At 36.2% G+C, this 21,538-nt stretch overlaps 1 protein-coding gene across 1 annotated transcript in view; it reads right to left on the bottom strand.

Annotated features, from left to right (window-relative positions):
- Positions 1-333: 333 nt before the first annotated feature.
- The window catches only part of KPNA3 (karyopherin subunit alpha 3), an 83,673-nt gene continuing 62,468 nt past the window's right edge, over positions 334-21,538 (bottom strand). Inside the window, exons 11-17 of the mRNA XM_082602285.1 lie at positions 9,294-9,425; positions 8,229-8,357; positions 5,878-5,982; positions 5,708-5,779; positions 5,386-5,548; positions 3,269-3,363; positions 334-2,884 (exon numbers count right to left, since the gene is read on the bottom strand). Of these exons, the coding sequence (XP_082458411.1) occupies positions 2,786-2,884; positions 3,269-3,363; positions 5,386-5,548; positions 5,708-5,779; positions 5,878-5,982; positions 8,229-8,357; positions 9,294-9,425 (795 nt within the window). The 3' untranslated portion in view covers positions 334-2,785. The remainder of the gene's footprint in view (positions 2,885-3,268; positions 3,364-5,385; positions 5,549-5,707; positions 5,780-5,877; positions 5,983-8,228; positions 8,358-9,293; positions 9,426-21,538) is intronic.

The following is a 21,538-nucleotide window of genomic DNA, read 5'->3' as shown; positions in this document are numbered from 1 at the left end:
TTCAGAAATACTTTGAAGTGTCATTATATGAAAGTAAAAATACCTGTATACTAAAAGGTTTGGCTCCTCCTTTGTTCTTTCAATGAATCCAAGATTTCATTTAGAGCCTCAACCTTACTTCAATGACTGTCTTCCAAAGTTCTTGTTTTTAAGGATTAGACAGGCCTTAAATAAAGCTTGAATTTTTGTTTTATGAAAGTCATAATTACACTATCATCTCAAATGGGCTTTCTATGAGTTGTGGTATTTAAACCTGAGATACATAGAGAGAACACCATGTGATGATGAAGGCAAAAGGAAATTAAGATACTTTCAAAAATAAGTTCTTCAATGTTTTATCATATTTGATAGCAGCTTTTTTATTGGTTACAAAACCTAAGCCCATATACAAAATTAGGAACACATTTAGATGCCTCTTTTGAAAGAATGTTTTAGTCTTTTTTAACTGAGTTAAAAAAAAATAAAAACAATGCAATTTTTCAACACTGTTTTGAAAACTTAAAAGTGCAGCAATATACTTAGTTTCCTTTACCTACGAAATTTTGCATTTCCATTTCCAAACTGATAAGGTCACAACAAGTTGGATCAAGCCAATGCATACGTATGTCTGCACTACTTGATGCTAATGTTCACTTATGTTAGTTTGCACTTAAAACACAAGAGGAAATAGGAATCGGCACAGTAGAGGCCCAATTTAATTTCAATGTGTGCAAAATTTAAAAGGTAACTGTCAGTAAGTATGGAGAGTCCAGAAGAAAGTAAACTGGAAGGGGTACAATTCACAATATTGAGAAGATTTGGACTTCAAGGGTTTCACCGAAGTTTGTGACCTTAATTAGCTTTGACTGTTATTCCTACTTTTAGTGAACACCACACAGTTTCAAAAATTTAGACTACTGAACAGGATGCAGTTACCATATGAAGCTTTAACTCAAAATTTGGATAAAGAAAAAAAGGCACAATGAACTTCAACTCAATTTTATGTGCACAAGAGTTGAAAAATCTGAGCCACCTTAAAGAGAAATTGATTCTAAAATTTATAAAACCTATAAATAATCAGAGGCCAAACCACTATATTAAAACAGATTCTCTAGCAAGTAAAAATCTTGCAGTTTAAACATACTCTTGTATCCACTTTAGATACAAGACAAAACTCACTCTTTAAAGTGGCTCCACCTTGGCAGATACATATATTTGTAATGAATGCACACCTGCTATGTGTTGTTTATCAGTGAAAACACCCCCGCTGATTCACAAAGCTCTGATGGCATCTGTCTCATCTTCATCACAGTAAATACACCCCCCCCATCGGATAACTAAATTAGTTTAGATTTTCTATCCCTTCACATCAATGCATTGGGAAATTATACCCAGTAAACAATAGCAACAAAACCATTCCTGTGACAGCACAAATTATTCGTTTAAAAAATTTCAAATTCTTTCATGAATAGCTGGGTCAGACAATTTACCAAAAGCAATGACTTTACATAGCAATACCAGATTTTGCAGAATTACTTAAAGATCACTGCAAATCAGGTTTATGTTAAATAACTGCAGATTATTCCTCTATGCAGATCCTTGTCTGAATCTTTTTATATGTGAATATGCTTTTAGAGTAGGATCTGAATGAACTTTCCAATAATCAACGAATGAAGTTTTATGATACTTCTAAATAGTTGTTGTTTTGTTGCCAACCACATTATCAAAAGCACTGGTTACTAAGTAAAAAATATTTTAAGACTAAATTACAGTAAACATGAAAGCTCCACAGTTTAAACCCAATATAAATCAACCATACCCAATTTATCAATTTAAAACGAAAAATATTAACTCCTGAAAGCTGAAAGCAAGATTTTCTTTTTTAATATCACCAATGGGTACTTCAGAATTTTGTGTTTTTGTTTTTATTTATTTATTTTTTCTTTATAGTCAGGGACTCTTGCTTTCAACTTAAACAGAAGTTCAAGTCCGTAACAGGTTGCAGCTCAGGTAAAATACCATGCACAGCATTTGATTACTTCAAAACAGCAGGAACACACAGGCTGAAGTGAGTGGTCAAATAGGGCTTGCTGTTCTCAAAAATTAGGTATAATGGCGAAAGCATTACCATCCATAGCTAAAGTTCTTCCTCCAACCCTGGCTTCTGAGGCAGATAATAAACACATCAATTACTGGTAGATGAAGTACAGTTTTTTAAAACTTATCTGTTTAAATCAATAACCAAGTTTCTTTTTTTTAAGTTACTTTTTGTTTGTGTCAGTTCCACCAATGAAAATCATTTGGCTTGTACTTTAAAATCTATTCTTCCACATAAAGAGTATGAAAATATGTTTGTGGAGGACAATGATGGAGGCTCAGATCAGACTGCACCTCTTTAAAGTCTTCCAACATGTGTATGTGTCATACCAAAGTGTCTTGATCCATAGCGCACCATTTTCCAAAGGAATATCAAGTGGGCAGCTGACATGCCACCACTACAGAATATTCTAAACTGGAGACTGCGGTTGTCAGCGTGTGGCACCAGGGAACAGGGAAAAATAGGGTAGTTGAGATTGTTAAGGAGAATTCTAAAACAGTTTAGGAAATCATGCATATGCATTTACAGTCCATGTGGATAGTGACTTTTGGCAACTGCAAAGTGACTGAGACATGGCTTGCTTTAGAAGCATCAAAACAAAGAGGCATGTATGTTTTGGAGCCTTTTGTATTTGTTGTTCTTGTCATTTGGTAGCCATCTGGTGGTGCTTCATATTGAATGTGGGAAAGATGCTGCACTCAATTGAACTTAAAAATTAAATTCTTTTGTTTGAAGGTTGGCTGTTGGGTCAAAGTTGTAAGTACCTCCTTGTGTTGCTTCAGGAATGAGGCTAGGATCTTCATCAATCTATAATAAACAAGAAAAAAGTCTTTATTATGTTAAGATACTATACATTACAGTGTAAGCAGAATTGCTTTACTTCTTAGGAGAGAATTCCATATGAATGTTTTTGTCACCTAAAAAATATTTTAAGTAAATCAACAATGTTATTAAGAAATCTAACAATTAAAAATTGCCCCATGCTTTAGTTCCTGTATCTGTAGATTTACTTTACCTATCTGAACATACATCATTTCTATAATTACCATTTCTTCCCATTTAACAAACTACAAAAGCAACAAGGTGACAGAAATACAGTATAAATTTAGTCATGAAAAATTCTTAGAAAATTTACTTTATGTATAGATTTTAATGTACATGTAGACACATCATACTTTAATATATACTTACATCATCACCAGAGAAATACTGATCTATGATTTCAAATGCTAATTTATATATGTCTTCATTTTCATGCTGCTGTAAAACTTCAATTTTCTCCAAACCTGATAAAAATAAAATAGTCAAAATAATTAGGCACATAATAATAAAAACTGTGCTCATTGCAATCATGGAAAATCCTAAAGAACTCAGAACACCCTCCCACCACCCTCCAAAGATGACAGTTCATCTAAAATACAGATAAAACCCTGAGCTGCTCTGGTTAGAGGGCCAGCATCCCACTAATTTCTTCCTCTTTAGAAGCCCTAGAGGTATCCTGGTCCCTGAGGTAGGCAGCTTAAAAAAACCTAAATACCCCATTTGACAGATGAGGGAGCTGTGGCACAGAGATGTAAGGGGATTTATTTCAGGTTACATGGCAAGTTAGTGACAGAACTAGAACCAAGATCTCTGCCACCACCCCCCCAGGACTCCTTTAATATAATCATACTGTTGCATACAGTAATTTTTATCCTTCTGTTTGTTTTCCAAATGTTACTTAATGATTGATATAAATATAAGATAAAACTTTAAATTTTGAAGTAAATTTCTTTTTTTTTTTTTGGCCGCATCATGGGGCATGTGGAACTTCCCCAACCAGGGATCAAACCCATGCCCCCTGCAGTGGAAGCACAGTGTCTTAACCACTGGACCACCAGGGAAGTCCCTGAAATAATTTCTTAAAAAAAAAAAAAAATGAATAGGGTGCTTACGTCCTATAGCTACAGTGAATCTGGGAAATATTTTTTCAGAAAAGTAACTATAGAATGCCTTTATTTATATTCCCAATATATTTACTCCATGTATCATGTACATAAGTCTATTAAACCCTTAGTAATAAATATTCTTCCTTGAAATGTCTTTTTTGCTAAGTTATTTTGAAATGGTTTCATTTTTTATATAGTAATATTCAAACCAGAAAAATGGGAAAATAGGTGTCAAAGATAATGGATGTAGAGTGCCTTATAAAATCATAAAATGCTAAGTAAATATGTATCCTAATTATAAGTATATAGCTCATAGAAGCAACTATCTTGATAAAAAGCTGGAGTAACAAGCTCAAACTTTCTGGGTTAAGTTGTTCTGAACCAGACTACAATGTTCATTTCAAATTATTTAAAAAGTAAAACATCTTAAAACAAAATAAACAGTGAATTAATAGTAGTACAGTAAGAAGATCTGGCTTTTAATTATGCTTCTATCACTAACTACTTCCCTGACCGTGGACAAAACTCCTTAACATCTCCAGAATATTTTCTTCTTGTTATTAAGAAAATACTTCCAGTGTGAACATTCTATGACGCTATCACATTTGTTTTCTCTTAAAAAAATAAACTCGGTAGTATAATCGAACAAATCAGTCAACAAAACGTATAAAATAAAATATGACATTAAGATAAGCTAATTTAAGGTTTGAGCAATTTAGTACACATTGAACAGGCACCTTTAAAAACAGAATTTTAAAATATATGCTTCATATGTCATTACCAGAGAAAATAATGATATAGTATTTCAAATCACAGTTCTTTCTTATTAAAATTTCAAAGTAATTTCTGTAGTAATATCCCTAGCATGGAGTTCTAGCAATCATAAGACTGAAACAAAATATCTAGATGACTGTGAAATCATTAACCTTTTCCATAACCTATTCCAATATATGGAATAATATTTCACAAAGTGAGGTCCACAGAATCACATGATAATAGGTATAACATGAAAACAAGTGTTTTACTGTCAAGGAGTTTGAGAAATGCTGGATTAAACAAAGCCTGTAAGTTTCTCTATTATAGTGGTTTTCAGAGCTTTTAATTTGCTCTTATGCAATGTGACTCCAGGAGGAGTATTTGTGTTTCCTGAAAAGCATTGTCAATCTCTAGGAATGTTATGGCGTGACTTTCACAACCGGTTGTTTTCTGGAAAATCTTCTTGGACTACTAATTTAGCAAACAAAGAATAGCAGCATCCTTGGATGATGTTAATATTAATAGCAATATATCCTAAGTTTTCTTTCTAATTAGCTGTCTTTAAAGGAACTAATGTTTCAGAGTTCCAGTGCTCAACTATTTTTCTTTAATCAACCCTCTTACCTCCGCATTCTTCTATTATTTCAGCTATTGTGCTTGCTTCATCACCAGCCATTATCAGAATGTTTTTCAGACCATCTAGAACCACCTGAACAACTTGAGAATCTTTTACTGACAGTAAATTACAGAATGGTGGTATTACATTCTGCTGTACAAGGTACTCAACCTAGACAACAGAAGAGAAGAAATACTCTTATTAATATAATTATCTTTCCCCCCAAAAGAACACAGTACAGTGCTAATAAACAATCAACAACTCCTAAACCTAAGAGAGTAGTATGCTTTCCAGTATTAACAACTATTAACAGTTTTTTTCCAAACTCACTTGATCTTTTCTGCCACTTATCGTTAAGTTGCTAATTGCCCAAGCAGCTTCTTTTTGTGTTCCAAAGTCCCCCTGAAGGTTAAAAAAGAAATGTTAAAATGAATTTTTTGGTCAAACAGTCTTGGTTATAATATATTAACAGACATGATGAACTCATAACAATGACTGACCTTGGCAAGTTGATGAATAATCATAGGGATTAACCCAGCATCTATTACAGCTTGAACTTGTTGCTGGTTGCCTGCTGTAATGTTGGAAAGGAACCACACTGCTTCCTATAATTGAACAAAATAAAGGGCAACTTTATTTGAAAAATTGTATCTTTAATGTGTTTATATTTTTATTTTAATGTAGTTTATATATACAGTAACAAGTCACCTCAGCTGCGTTAAGGGAAACACATCTAAGAGTGATTAGGTTATACAGAATCTCCCATTTTAAACATATAAGGAAACTTCTATCCATAATATCTGGGCCCATTAACCTAGCATAACCTTCAATAATATAGATACCTAGGACTATACCGGAGGCACCATTTTAGACAATGGTGATATGGCGGTGAAAAAAACAGACAAAAGTCTTTACTCGTGGACCTTGTATTTTTGGTGCATGAGCTCCCTCTAAAAGACAGATGATAGAAATAAATAGAAGACTGAATTTCCTAATACTTTGCATTAAAACTACTTCTAAGAAAGGTGAATTATTTTATTGTAAAAATATTTACTTGCAGGGACTTCTCTGGTGGTCCAGTGGTAAAGAATCTGCCTTCCAATGCAGGGGACGTGGGTCCGATCCCTGGTCTGGGAAGATCCCAAATGCCATGGGGCAACTAAGCCCACACGCCACAACTACTGAGCTTGCGTGCCTCAACGAGAGAGCACGCGTGCCACTAAACTATAGAGCCCACATGCTCTGGAGCCTGCACGCCACAACTAGATAGAGAAAACCCGCATGCCACAACTAGAGAGAAGCCAGAGCACCCCAATGGAAGATCCCGCATGCCTCAACAAAGATCCCACGTGCCACAACTAAGACCCAGTTAGCGGCCAAAAATATAAAGAAAATAAATAATTAAAAAAATTTTTTACTTGCAAGATATATTTAGAACTTAAGCTTCTAACTAGTCTAGGATGGTCTATATAACAAATTTTATTGTAACCTTAAATGATTTATGTCACGAACAAATAGGTTTATTATAAGTTTAGTGTCAAATGTATATCTTCGTCCTCCTCTACAATGAAAAGATTGTAGGAGAGTACCCTGGTGGTCTAGTGATTAGGATTCGGCGTTTTCACTGCTGTGGCCTGGGTTCAATACCTGGTCAGGAAACTCAGATTCCACATACCACAACTGGGACCCGGAGCAGACAAAATGAATGAATGAATGAATGAATGAATGAATAAATATTTAAAAAGAATCCAACTGTCAAATTATAGTCATGCAACTATATAAATATAATTATGACAAAGAAGAAATGATCAGTTTTGTTAGTTTGAGGGATAGTGGCATTTCAGGCAGATAAAACTGTATTAAATTAAATGCAAATCAAAATCACGAGACCCCACTTCACAGTACTGGGTGGCTATAATAATAATTTAAAAAAGGAACTGGATCCCTCATAACATTGCTTGTAGGAATGTAAAATGGTGCAGCTCCTATGGAAAAGAGCTTGGTGTTCCTCAAAAACTTGAACATGCAATTACCATATGACTTGACACTTCTCCTCATAGATATATACCCAAAGGAACTAAAAGCAGGGACTCAAACCAATGTTCCTAGCAGCATTACTATTCATAGTAGCCAAAAGGTAGAAACAATCCAAGTATCCATCAACAAATAGATGAATAAACAAAATATGGTATATAGGCACAATGGAATATTTTTTCAGCCATAAAAAGGAATGAAGTTCTGATACATGCTCCAACATGGATGAACCTTGAAAACATGCAATGTGAAATAAGCCAGACATGAAGACTGAAGTACTTAAGTACATATTTAACAGTAAGATTGTATCTTAAGCTCAAAATCTTTTTTTTTAAAAAAAGCAATTTTAATGATCCTTTAATTTAGGCACTGCAGTTTTTCGTTCAATCTAATTTCATAGGGAGATTAAACTATGATCTATTTCTAGACCTATCATAGATCTATGATCTATGTGTTTATAAAACACACCAGCAAAAAAAGAAAAAAAAGATAAGATACCGGCCACCCAATGGAAAATTTTATATGTACTCTCACCTAGTGGCTACTAATTTGCTACTGCTCAATCTATTGAAATAAAAACATTGGTTAATATACAAATAATTTTATTCTGTGATGATCATGGCAGCACTTAATAGCAAGCAATTAAAAACTGAAACAAAGTAACTGCAGAGGTGATTTGAAATAATTCTCATCTTAACTAGAGTGGTTTTGAAGAGAATCACAAGCAAACAAGAACAGAAACAGAAACAAGAAGGCAGTCAAAATTGAGATCTACAAAGAGAAAGAAATGCACTGACAAGGCTGTTATACGCCTTACCTTATTTATCTTCTCTTTTGGGTGTGATAAGAGATTTGGGAAGTGTGACAGGACATCGCAGTTGAGCACAACCTGGGTCTGCTCGTCGGTACCTGTCACTATGTTGCCAACCGCTCTGAGTGCTGCTGTCTGGGGTGGGGATAAAATGTTTTCTATAAATTTGTTTATGATGAAACTGATACTATGTTTTTTATAATACTGAGAAAATGTAAAAATGCAAAGGGTGAATGATTAAAATTTACTGCATTCTTACACAAATCATTTCACAGGACTGGAAAGTAGTTTTGAACTTTAAGCAACAGTCTTATGAAAACTGGAACTATATAGAAAAATTGTGTGGAAAATAGTTGGAAAAAATATTAAAGTAAAAATTGTAAAGGTCCTTTTTTAACAGCTATTTTTACCTATTAGTAAATTGGCACCACAGAAAGACTTTAATAAAGGCCTTTAACGGGCACACATTTCTATCTAGAAAGTCACTTTGGCAGAAGTGGGATGAACAGATCTATCAGCCATGTACCCCTAATTAATTAGAGTGAGGAGAAACGAGAGGGAGAGGAGAAAATGCAGTTTGGAAGCTGTTGCAATTATCCAGAGGAAAGAAAATAAATCTTGAACTAAATCAGTGGCTCTAGATACAAGGAGAAAACAGATTTGAAAGCTATATAATAAGGATTGACAGGGTTTTGTAATGGAGGGGAGACAAGAGGAGGAATATCAAGGTTTCTAGCTTGGACTATGCTGTCCACTGAAAGGGGATATAGGAAGAGGAGCAGGTTTGTGGGAGAAGATGGTATGTTCATTTTTGTCTGGTTGAAATGACAATGGAGTTCTTAGAGGATATGTCTAAGGACTCAAGGACAATTGGCTAAATGAGTCTGCAACTCAGCAAAGAATCTGGATGAGATGAAGATTTAGAAATCAACAAAAGCAGATTCAGTAAAATAGCACAAGAAATATTGAAGAAATGTGCTTATAGACAGAACTGAAGCCTGGTTGTACAAGTTAACTGGTTATAGCAAATACAAACTTTACACAAGTAAGAAAAAATGTTTAAGTACTTACTTGAACTTTCACTTCCTGGTGGCTCAGAAGGGGCACAAGAAATGGCACAACCCCTGAATCAATAACCATCTGTATCTGCTCATTACCTCCATCTGTCAGGTATGACAGTGCCCAAACAGTATCCACAAGAATCTTCAGGAAATAAAAAAGAATTACCATTTAATGTATTTGTTTGAAGGTTTGAGATACATAACACACTTATGGAATGGTGACATAAAAAGTAACTGAATTTTGTTTTAGCTTGGTAGCAAAAATATCTGCTAAGCTGATACATCTACTACGTAGTAAATAAAACTCTCTCAATGGCTACCTCAGGCCACTCTTCACAAAAGTGAGACACAGAAGTCTGGGACAACTTCTACCCCAACTTCCATATCTATATATTAGGTAGATAAATTTAAAAACAGGCAGAAAAGTAATTCTCCCTGCCCCCACAAACTAAATATCCAATAATCACAAGGAAACACTTTATACATAGAATGAGACCAATATATCATGCTGCTTCCAGTTTAGAAGAGCCCAAAGAGATCATTTATCCATGTTAGTAGTTTTTAAACATGTTTAGCAACGTAATTTTTCAGACTATTAAAGTAAACATAAAAGAAATGACTTGACATTTTAACTTTGGGGAAAAAATTAATTATTTGTAAATCTCTTGAAAAATGTCCCAATTGAAGAGCATACAGTATAAACCATGCCTTACATCCATCTAATTTTGCAAATAATAAAAAACAAAAAACAGGTTCAGGTTTGTTGACTCATTCAAAGTCAAAGAGCTTATATGTAGTTTTCCTTGGTGTCTTCACAGAGGAATGTAAGCACAGGCCTGATCTCATGTGAAATCCAGAGATGTTTCCTATTAGAATATTCATATTAAAGACATTTGTTGCTCTAAAATAACAGCAGCCACCTGAATTCAAATCTCTATGTAATCTTCAAAAAAGTATATGGATTAACAAGAGCAAATAAAACCACATATAGCCTGCACCTTCAACATTACTAGGAGTCTGAGAATGCTACAAATTTCAAATTACCTGTAAGAAGAGAAAAAACTAAATTCTACCTTTTGTCTGGACCTCCTGCCCTAAGGCTATGTGAGACTTCAGAGGAGAGCAGAGTGAAGAGCTTAAAGGTAACTTATCCTAGTAAAACTACTCCACTTTAGTGGGGCAGAGACCATGTGGCTCAAAAGCCTACAAGATTTACTATCTGTCTTCTACAGAAAAATTTGCTGACACCTTTACCAGAGGTTGAATTTCATTCAACTAAGAGATAACTGAAGAAATATTTCACTGTAGATCAAAGACTAACACAAATGTGAAGATAAGAGTGGAAGAATAATTTAAATGTTATATGTACCAGAAAAATTGAAATATTGCACTTGACAAATGGGAGGACAGAAGGTATGCCTGAGAACTTCACCCATGTACCATCCTACCCCCACAAGGAAAGCCTCCTTGCTGGAAGGTGTCTACAGATGCTGTGTGTGTGAATGAAGCTTGTCTACTACCAAGTCTGGCAGTAACAGGTAGCAAGATTTAAATAGAAATCAGAGTCTCATAACATAACGCTCAAAATGCAGGCTACAGCTGAAAATAACTCATCACATCAAGAACCAGGATCACCTCAACTGAAAAACGAAAAGAAAGTCAACAGATGCCAACAACGAGATGACGCAGATATTGGAATTATCTGACAGGACTTTAAAGTAACTGTCATTAAAATACTTCAGCACGCAATTATGAACACATTTGAAACAAATGAAATATAGTAAGTCTCAGCAAAGAAATAGGGAAAATAAAGAAGAACCAAATGGATTTTAAAACTAATAAACTCAGTAACCAAAATTTAAAACTCACTGGAAGGACTCAATAGTAGAAGGGAGAAAAGAAAAAACAAAATCAACTAACTCAAAGACAGATCAATACAAATCATCCAATTGAGCGGGAAAAAAAAGACTGCAAAGAATGAACAGAGCTTTAGGGAATTGTAGAATGATAACAAAAGATATAATAACATTTATGTCAGTAGAGTCCCAGAAAGAGAGGTGAAGCTGAAAAAAATATCTGAAGAAATAATGACGGAAAACTTCCCAAATTGGGCAAAAGACACAAACCTAGATTCAAAAATGGGAGAATGAGGTGAGAGAAAAGAGAAAATAGAAATAAGCTCATCACTTGATGTATGGGTAAAGACAGGAGTCAAAAAATACCATTTAAACCTATCAAACCAGACAGTAAAAAAACAAAAGCCATTATAAAAGGTATAAGAATAAAGGTAACATTAGAACAAAAACAAACATTCCTAAATACCAAAAGAAATTTTTAAAAGAGCGAAGAAAGAACACTAAGTAGAAAATAAAACACACAGAAATTATAACACAAAATAACAGGACAGAATTGAAACCAAACATATCAAACAATATGAAACAGGCTTAACTCACCTGTTACAAGAAATAGATTTTCAAATTGGCTCCTAAAACAAAACCCAATTCTATGTTGTATACAAGAGACACTCCTAAAACAGTCATTTAAAAAGGCTAAAAATAAAGGGACAAGCAAAGGTACACCAAGTAAATGATAACAAAACAGAGACTGCAATCCTGTTAGCAGACCAGTAGAATTCATTCTACAAAGTATTACAAAGAATAAAGAAGGCTACTTTGTAAAGCTATTTCCCACAATTTATAATGAATATGTAACTGTTAAAAACATCTATTCACCAAGTAACCCTGTAAATACCACTACAAAGGAGAAAATAAAAAGATGCAAGAAAAAAATAAAAATATACTGATAAAAGATTTTTCATACACTGTTGTATGAGAAGTCAAGTAGATAAAAAGTGAGGATACAGATTTTATAAATATACATTGACATTTAAACCTGATAACAGATAATAAACTTGCATATGGAGCACAAAAATATTATTAGGTCCACATAAAACATCAATTACATAAAGCAGAAATATTATAAAACTATTATAAGGCAATAAAATTAGATATTAATAAATACCAAAATACCATATGGAAATTTAAGAGCCTTATATTAAACAACTCTTGGATTAAAACAAAACAACAAAACAGAAAAAATTTTCTAAAAAATTATAATGAAAACACCACATATCAGAATCTGTAGGATTTACCTAAAGCAGTGTTCAAAAACAAGTTCATAGCCTTAAAAATGTATACAACAGAACTTAAAAGAATGAAAATAGATTCCAAATAAAAAGCTAGAAAAAGAACAGAGCAGGGACTTCCCTGGTGGCACAGTGCAGGGGACACGAGTTCAAGCCCTGGGCTGGAAAGATCCCACATGCCGCAGAACAACTAAGCCCGTGCGCCACAACTACTGAGCCTGAGCTCTAGAGCCCTCGAGCCACAGCTACTGAGACTACAAGCCACAACTACTAAGCCCACGAGCCACAACTACTGAGGCCCATGCGCCTAGAGACCGTGCTCCACAACAAGAGAAGCCACTGCAATGAGAAGCCCACGCACCACAAGGAAGAGTAGCCCCCCCTCATCGCAACTATAGAAAGCCCATGCGCAGCAATGAAGACCCAACACAGTCAAAAAAAAAGAACAGAGCAAACCAAAAGAAAGCAAAAAGAAACAGTAAGTACAAAAGTAGAAAGTAATGAAGTAAAGAACAGAAAAGCCACAGATCTAATTAAAAATCAGAATCCTAGTTCTTCAAAAAAAATGAAAAAAAGTCCGAGTTAACTTAATTAGAGAAGTGGTAGGAGGAGCACAAATGTACAAAATAAGAAATAATGAAGAAAATAACTCTTGAAACAGTAAATTAAAACAAAAAAATCATAAAGATTACTTTGCATACTTAAATGCAAGCAAAATTGAAAACCTAGATGAAATGAATAATTTCCTAGGACAGTAGTTTACAAAAAACTAACCTCACTAGAAATTGAGAGCTTAAACAAGCCAATTTCAATAGCAAAAACAGAGGAAATTATCAGGGGACTAATCACACAAGTATCAAGACCCAAAAGGTTTCAAGGGGGAAACTACCAAATCTTCAAAGATCAGATAGACCTCAGGCTATATAAATTGTTCCAGAGCATAGAAAACAAATGAAGCATAATGTTAATACCTAAACTTTTTAAATGCAATAAATACAATATTAATACTGAATAAAGATAGCATAAAAAACTGTAGACCAATATCTCTTATGTGAATAGAGATGTAAAAATTCTGAATAAAATATTAGTGAAAAGGACCCCATACTACAGTAAGAAAATAATATATGATAATCAAGTGGGATTTCTCAAGGAATGCAAGGATGGTTCAATTTTAGGAACATCAATATATGTCATATTAATAGACTTACAGAGAAAATCATATAATCATCTCCATAGACACTGAAAAATTCCAACACTCATTCTTGATGTCAACACTCAAAATGGGATTTTACGGATATTTCCTTAACATAATAAAACATCTATAGAGCTTCCCTGGTGGCGCAGTAGTTGAGAGTCCGCCTGCTGATGCAGGGGATGCGGGTTCGTGCCCCGGTCCGGGAGGATCCCACATGCCGTGGAGCAGCCGGGCCCGTGAGCCATGGCCGCTAAGCCTGCGCGTCCGGGGCCTGTGCTCCGCAGCGGGAGAGGCCACAGCAGTGAGAGGCCCGCATACCGCCAAAAAAAAAAAAATCTATAACTCAGGAAAAAAATCTAGATTCAACAAAAGGAATGACTGATAACTCTGATTACATAAAAAGGAGAAAACTGCATGGCAAGATATATCAAAGCTAAAGGACAAATTAGGAAAATATTTGGCTATATATGTATAATATATCACAAATAAAGAGTTAATGTCCTTAATACAAAAAGAGCTCTTAAAAGCCAAAGAAAAGAGACCAAAAATCTGATGGAAAATGAGCAATAAAGATGAACAGACTATTTGCAACCATGTAAAAATGGTTCTTCAACATATGAAATCAAGGTCAACTTCACTCACAAGTGAAACACATATTAAAAATGAGATACAGGGCTTCCCTGGTGGCGCAGTGGTTGAGAGTCCGCCTGCCGATGCAGGGGACACGGGTTTGTGCCCCGGTCCAGGAAGATCCCACATGCCACGGAGCGGCTGGGCCCGTGAGCCATGGCCGCTGAGTCTGCGCGTCCGGAGCCTGTGCTCCACAACGAGAGAGGCCACAACAGTGAGAGGCCCGTGTACACTGCACCCTCACAAATAAATAAATAAATAAAAAAGAAAGAGATACAGTTTCTCATAGAGTGGCAAAAATTTTTAAATGACAACACATGGACAAGGCCATGAAGAAAGTCACTTTTGTATGTTGCTGCTGGGGATGCAAATGGCACAGCCCCTAAGGCAGGGAATTTGGCAGTGTATAACAAAAATTATAATGCATTCACTCTTTGACCTAGCAATCTGCTTCTAGGAATTTACCCTGAAATATTATCTCCAGTAATATGAAAACACACAGGATTACTGCCTGCTACATTATTCATATTTGCAAAATTCAAGAAACAGTCTAAATGCCTACCCAAAATAGTGTGTTTGAATAAACCATAGCCACAAAATGGAATACTGTGCAGAACAATACTTGGGTTGCCTTGGCCTGTGATGTTTTAGGAAGCTGCTAAATGAAAGGTAACTTTTTTCCATTATAGCTCCCTACTATTAGCAGAAAACCATTCTTTTCTAATATACAGTAGCCTAGAAAAATGAAATATTTAAGATTTCTAAGCTGAGATCAATTAATGGTTTTTGGTTAGATCTTCATTACACCACCTCAAAGGCTGGTGGGGGAAAGTAAGCTATAGCTAGGTCTCAGGCCCCCTAAAGCTGTAAAGACACTTCTAGTCTCTCTTTAATTTTGTTTTATAATATATTGGGGCTTCACTGAAAATCTCATTTTAAAAATGCTTTAAAACTTTGAAATTCACAGCACAAGATTATCAGGCTATTCTAGTTTTTTCTATTTTCATCAGTTTGCTTTCCTCATGTCCATAATCAGGCTAACAGCTGCTCAATGTCTTTGACATTTGTAATTTTACCTTTTGCTGCCTTTTCCCAACTGAGCTGCTTCTGCTATTTTACACCTCCTCCAATATTCTTTTTTGTTGGTTTTTCCCTTTTTCTGGATTTCTATGGTAAAATGCCTGGCTTTTACAGTCACTAATAGTCAGTGGGTGTACTCTTTTCCTTCCAGCTAATAGTCAGATTAATCATGTGCCAGTGAAGTCTCTGGCAATCCTGAGCTACTTTATTTTTCACTATGTCTGCTTTTCTGGGCTAGAAACATTAAAAATTTTTTACTTCAGCAATAATTCATGTACTTGAAGACTGCTAGAAAGCTGATCTCTAGACACACAGTATGAGACACATATATACACGGAAAAGATAGGCAACTCAAAGGGTCAATATATTGAACAAACTTCTTGAAAACTGGTATCTTATGAACCAAAGGAAAATCTCTAGCAATCTGAAGTCTCCAAACAATAATATACTCAGCTCAAAGAGCTTTACCAATTTTTACCACCTCCAGTAAATATGCTAACAAATAATGTCCTGTTAGGCACCCTTACCGAAAACTGCTATTAACATGTACAGCATTTCCTAGTAGGTGTCTGTAGAATGTCTATGGAATGTTAATGTCACACATGCTTTAGAGACAACTAGAGCTGAACCAAGTTAAAACTGTATACTTACCCTTATATGCCGTAAAGGGTAACTGAGTAAGCTCAGGGTGCTCAAATCCTATACATTCCAAAGAAAGGACTGGTCCTTGATCAGCTCCTTCAAGATAACCTCTGAGCCCTGGGATTATCCTGCTTAATAACATTGCATTCCTGAGACCCTGGGCCACACTGTATCAGTCTGACTCCTGGGAGGGGATAGAGACTGAGTAGTTAAGGTCAGTCAGCCTATGTGACTGACTCCCCAGTAAAAACCCTGGACACATCAAAGTTCAGGAGCTTCCTGGTTGGTAATACTTGATATGTGTCGCCACACATGGTTCATGGGAGAATAAAGCATTGTCCTTACCAATCTACTGGGAAAGGACAACTGGAAACTTGCACCTGGGTCCTCCTAAACTCTGCCCTATGTACCTTTAGCCTTTGTTGATTTTAATCTTGTGAAATGGTAAGAAATATACTAGTCTCTGCCCCCAGTTTCTAGCACAGGGCTCTAAAACCTTATAAATTCCTAAGTGATAAGAACATTAAGAGCATCTCTTGTTCCAATATCTAGTCTTTGACCCCATCCTTGACACCCTTGTAATGTCCTAAGCGATAAGAGCACTAGAAGCATCTCTTGCTCTAATGAGGTAACTCTGGACGGCCTCCTGGAGGGCTCCTGGATGAAGGCTGGTCACCGGAAAGACCGAGCCATGATTAGAAGCGTGGAAATTTCAGCCCTGCTCCTCACGCTCCAGAGAGTGCAGAGGGGCTAGAAGCAGAGTTAACAAATGATCATGCCTACCTTTGGAAACCTCCATAAAATCCCAACAGTAGGGGGTGTGAAAAGCTTCCCGGCTGGCAAACACACCCACACCAGGAGGCTGACATACCCCAACTTCACGGGGATAGGACCCTCCCAGATCTCGCTCTATGTATCTCTTCATCTGGCTGTTCATCTGTATCTTTTATCATATCCTTTAATGAACTAGTAAATGTAACTGTTTCCCTGAGATCTTTGAGCTGCTCTAGCAAATTAATAGAACCCAAGGAAGGGGTCTTTGAAACCTCTAATCTATAGCTGGGTGGTCAGAAGCACAGGGCTTGTGACTTTGTGACAGGCATCTGAAGTGTGCCTGTGGGCTGGGGGAAGAGGTGGCCATCATGTGGGACTGAGTCCTTAACCTGTGGGATCCGACACTATTTCTGGGTAGTGTAGGAACTGAATTAAATTGTAGGACACCTAGTGGGTCAGAGAGACTTGCCTGTTGTTGTGGGGAATCCTCCAGCCCTGCTCAACACATTTGGTGACAAGAAGTATGAGTAGTGAAGTGTTCTGTACGAGTAGTGAAGGAGACACACAGGAGAGATATGCACCGTAGGGAAGAACTGGGTTTTTCCCTATACAAGAAGGAAAAGACTGAGTTTTCCCTAAACAAATCTGTACCCTTTTGCTATAAATTACAAGCATGAGTGTAAAAGCTTCTCAGTGATTCCTTCTAGCAAATCACTGAACCTGAAGGTGGTCTCAGGGACCCCTGACATATCATCGTGTCACTAACCATCAAGTTTCAGCACATAACCAATCTGCTACAACTGATTAACTTCATTTGTAACAGCAGTAGATTTGTATCAAAAGTTAGATAATACTCAAAATTATCTGGGCATGTCAAGCCATGGATGAACAACTTCAGAAAGGACAGGAAAACCAAATGCTACAGAATCACTGCAATTGCACCTTAACTTTAAGAAGCACAATAACTAGAAAGCAAATGAACACAGACTGACCTGAATCAGTCCAGATTTCTTCTCTAGTCCTCGGGGGTCAATATTTAGTGATTCTTCTAATGTCACAAAGGCATATGAATGTCCATAAACCACCTAATTCTCTCCACACCCTAACACAGCTTCTCCAGCAGTCTCACTAGTGACTGTCTCATAAATTAAGTCTGTCCTGCTGTTTTATACCTCTCCTTGCTGCTATTCTTCTTTTCTGTCGTGTCCTACCCTAAGACCCAAGTTAGAAAGTTGGGTACTATCCCTGACTCCTCTCTTCACTCACCCATATCAAAACCAGCAAATTTATCATCTAAACATTTCTACAGTCCTCCCCTGTCTTTTTATTCCTAATGTCTAAGCTCTGGTTCTGGTCCTCATTTTCTCTCATTCATACCACAAAATCAACACCAATCTGTCTTCTCAACTCCACTTTCCTCTAAAATCTACACTCCACTCATAATTGGTATAAATTATCAATCCAAAATGTAGCTCCCTCTCAGCTACATTAAGAGGATACATGAATCCTAAGGTGGTATACAAGACTCTGTATGATCTAGAACCTGCTAAATCTCTGCCTTATTTTTTCCCCACTCTTTGCTTCACAATTTATGCTTCCGTCTCTCTACTTTAAAAAACTCCTTGGCTGGTTCCTTTTCCCTTGTTACCACTGCTCAAATGCAGAGAATTCCTCAGAATTCAATTTTTAGCCCTTTTCTGAACCTTACTCCATGTCCATATTTTCATGAATCTCTTAAGTACTGAAAAACCTCAAAGATGTATGGCCTTTTCCTTCCTAGAAACATTACTACGGAGGAACAACAAATAAATCAGAATGAATGTGTCTGTCCTACAATAAACTCATCATCTTCCTCTCCCAGTCTCATCCGTTTGTTTGACTCCTGATGGTTCATGGCATTATTATCCATTTTAGACTGCCAAATTAGAAACCAAAGTAATTTTTACTTCTCCTTCTCTTTGATCCTTTCTTCTTGAAGTTCTAACTCACTTTCTCTCTCCTAACCATTAGCTTCGGGTTCATACCTTCATCAACTTCCTTAAACCTATTATGATAGTAAAATAGGCCAGCCTACACTCAAACTTTCCCCATTCCAGACCCTCCTTGCCTCTTCCAAGTTATCTGACTATAACGGACATGAGCATACCACTCCTCTATTTGAAAATCTTCAATGATTCTGCACTGATTACAAGATAAGCCCAAATTCCTTAAAACAGCATTCAAAACCCTGAAACTTAACTCCCCAGCAAACGTGTTGGTTTACTAACCACCTGTATTCTCCACACCCTCCATGTGTTCTCTTGATTCCTTATTATTGCTCCTCATATACCCGAAATGACCTTTTCAACTTGACAAAATCCTTCTTATCCTAGTTGTATGACTTTAGACAAATTACTTAACTATCTGTTTTCTTTTTACCTTGTTTGTAAGATGGAGATAATTATAGTTACCAATCGCATAGGATTTTTATAAGGAATAAATGAGTAAACATATGAAAAGTACTTAAAACAGTGCCTGGCACACTTTAAAACCCTTAATAAATGCTAACTATTAACATAATCTTCTTTTTCACTTCTATCACCACTTCCACCACCATCTCCTTATAATGCTTATTTCAAATGTTACTTCCTCAATGAAGTTTTCTGGTTGCCAGAGAGAATATGTGCTTTCATAATCCTAGCATTTTGGTCATTCCTCTGTTTTACTTTTCTTTTCTTGTTTGTTTGTACACATATTGTGTGCTTATGTGACCATGGTATGAAAGAGCATAGGCCTTGGACTTGGCTTCAATTCTCAGCCACGGCTTTTATCCACTGTATGACCTTAGTTAGGTTATTTTACTTGACTAAGTTTCGTTACTTGTAAAATAAAGAGAACAAAACTTATCTCATAAGGGTGCTGGTAAGATAAAAGGAGATTATAGAAACAGATTTAGTATAGCAAGTAACTGACAAAAGTTCATTCCATTCACTCTTTTTACCTGCTACTAATGTTGAGGTCTTAGAGAGCAGGGCCTCTATGTCTTCTTCATCTCTGTGCCTATAATTCTCTGTGCAATTCTGGCTTAAGTGGAACAACCTGTGTTTGTTAAACTCGATAAACATACTTATAACTATAGTACTTCATCACTTTAATACCTCTGGCTTTCAAATAAACAAGACCAATAGGTGGTGGAAGCTTTTATTTGCCTATAATCAATTCCATAATGTCCTAGGGGAAATGTCTTGATGGAAATATCAGATATTTTGCTTATTTGCCTTTTAATTTTGGCTTTCAGAAAGCTTAGGACTAAATTTAGCATTCAATAACAACAAATACATTTATAAAAAGAAGTTTACCTCCTCCCCCTTTCTTTTAAGATATTTATTATCTTATGTCTGTTGCTAAGTCACTTTTACATCCATTTTGGAAACAGGACAGTATATAACTAAACAGTTTTCACTTAATTTTTATGACAGTTCAGGCTAACACTTCACAAATAAAAAGTTACTTTAGTTACCTTTAAAAGACACCCTCCTAAGAACTTAAAGTCCTAAAATTAACTAGTGAAACGTGCAGTTCAATATTTATACAGGAACTATACATTGCCTCTTGAGAAATATTAGCAAAGATGCATTTTCTTCATCCCAATGATAAATCACACATAATTCTGACACCCACATACATACATATTACGTGTGTGTGTATAAACAAAAATAGGATTATAAAAACACAAACATACAACAAATCAGAAAGAGATCTTAGTTGGAACATCAGAAGCCAAATTAATGCTAGATCAACACCAGAATCAGTTCTAAATTCACTGAAATTTAACTGAAATTTATTTATTTATTTATTTGGGGTTTTTTTTTTGCGGTACGCGGGCCTCTCACTGTTGTGGCCTCTCGCATTGCGGAGCACAGGCTCTGGACGCGCAGGCTCAGCGGCCATGGCTCACGGGCCCAGCCGCTCCGCGGCATGTGGGATCTTCCCGGACCGGAGCACGAACCCGTGTCCCCTGCATCAGCAGGTGGACTCTCAACCACTGCGCCACCAGGGAAGCCCTATCCATTGTTCTACTCTGTGGAAGAATTTAACTTTTAGCCTTGCTACATTCAGGAGAATTTTCAGCCTGCCTGATAAAAAATTTGCCGGCATATATATAGTAATTGCTTAATGAAATCTCATGTAATGAACAAATCATGTAAAGATGCCTTTGCATTTAAAACTATACTTGAGTGCTCGTTTCAGCAGCACATATACTAAAACTGGAACGATACAGCGAAGATTAGCATGGCCCCTGCACAAGAGTGACACGCAAATTCGTGAAGCGTTCCATATTTTAACGAAGTGAGAGAGTGGCATAGACATATATACACTACCAAATGTAAAATAGATAGTGAGTGGAAAGCAGCCACATAGCACAGGGAGATCAGCTTGGTGCTTTGTGACCACCTAGAGGGGTGGGATAGGGAGGGTGGGAGGGAGACGCAAGAGGGAGGAGATATGGGGACATATGTATAGGTATAGCTGATTCACTTTTTTATAAAGCAGAAATTAACACACCACTGTAAAGCAATTATACTCCAATAAAGATGTTAAAAAAATAAAAATAAAACTATACTTGATATCCTTCAATACTGTATCTCAGAAGGTTGTAGCATGGGCGTTCGTGTGCTTTCATAGAAAGTAAACACCATCTGTCATCAGAAGATCTCAGTTTTAAATACCGACTGTGACCCTTACAAGCTCTGCAACTTTGGATAAGTCACTTAATGTTTCCCTGAGGTCCAGTTTCTTACTCTGTAAA

Source organism: Mesoplodon mirus (assembly GCF_964341445.2).
Source record: "Mesoplodon mirus genome assembly, chromosome: 17".
In the NCBI taxonomy this organism is placed as follows: Eukaryota; Metazoa; Chordata; class Mammalia; order Artiodactyla; family Ziphiidae; genus Mesoplodon; species Mesoplodon mirus.
Note: the sequence above shows the minus strand (reverse complement) of the source record. Positions and strands in the feature narration are given on the sequence as shown.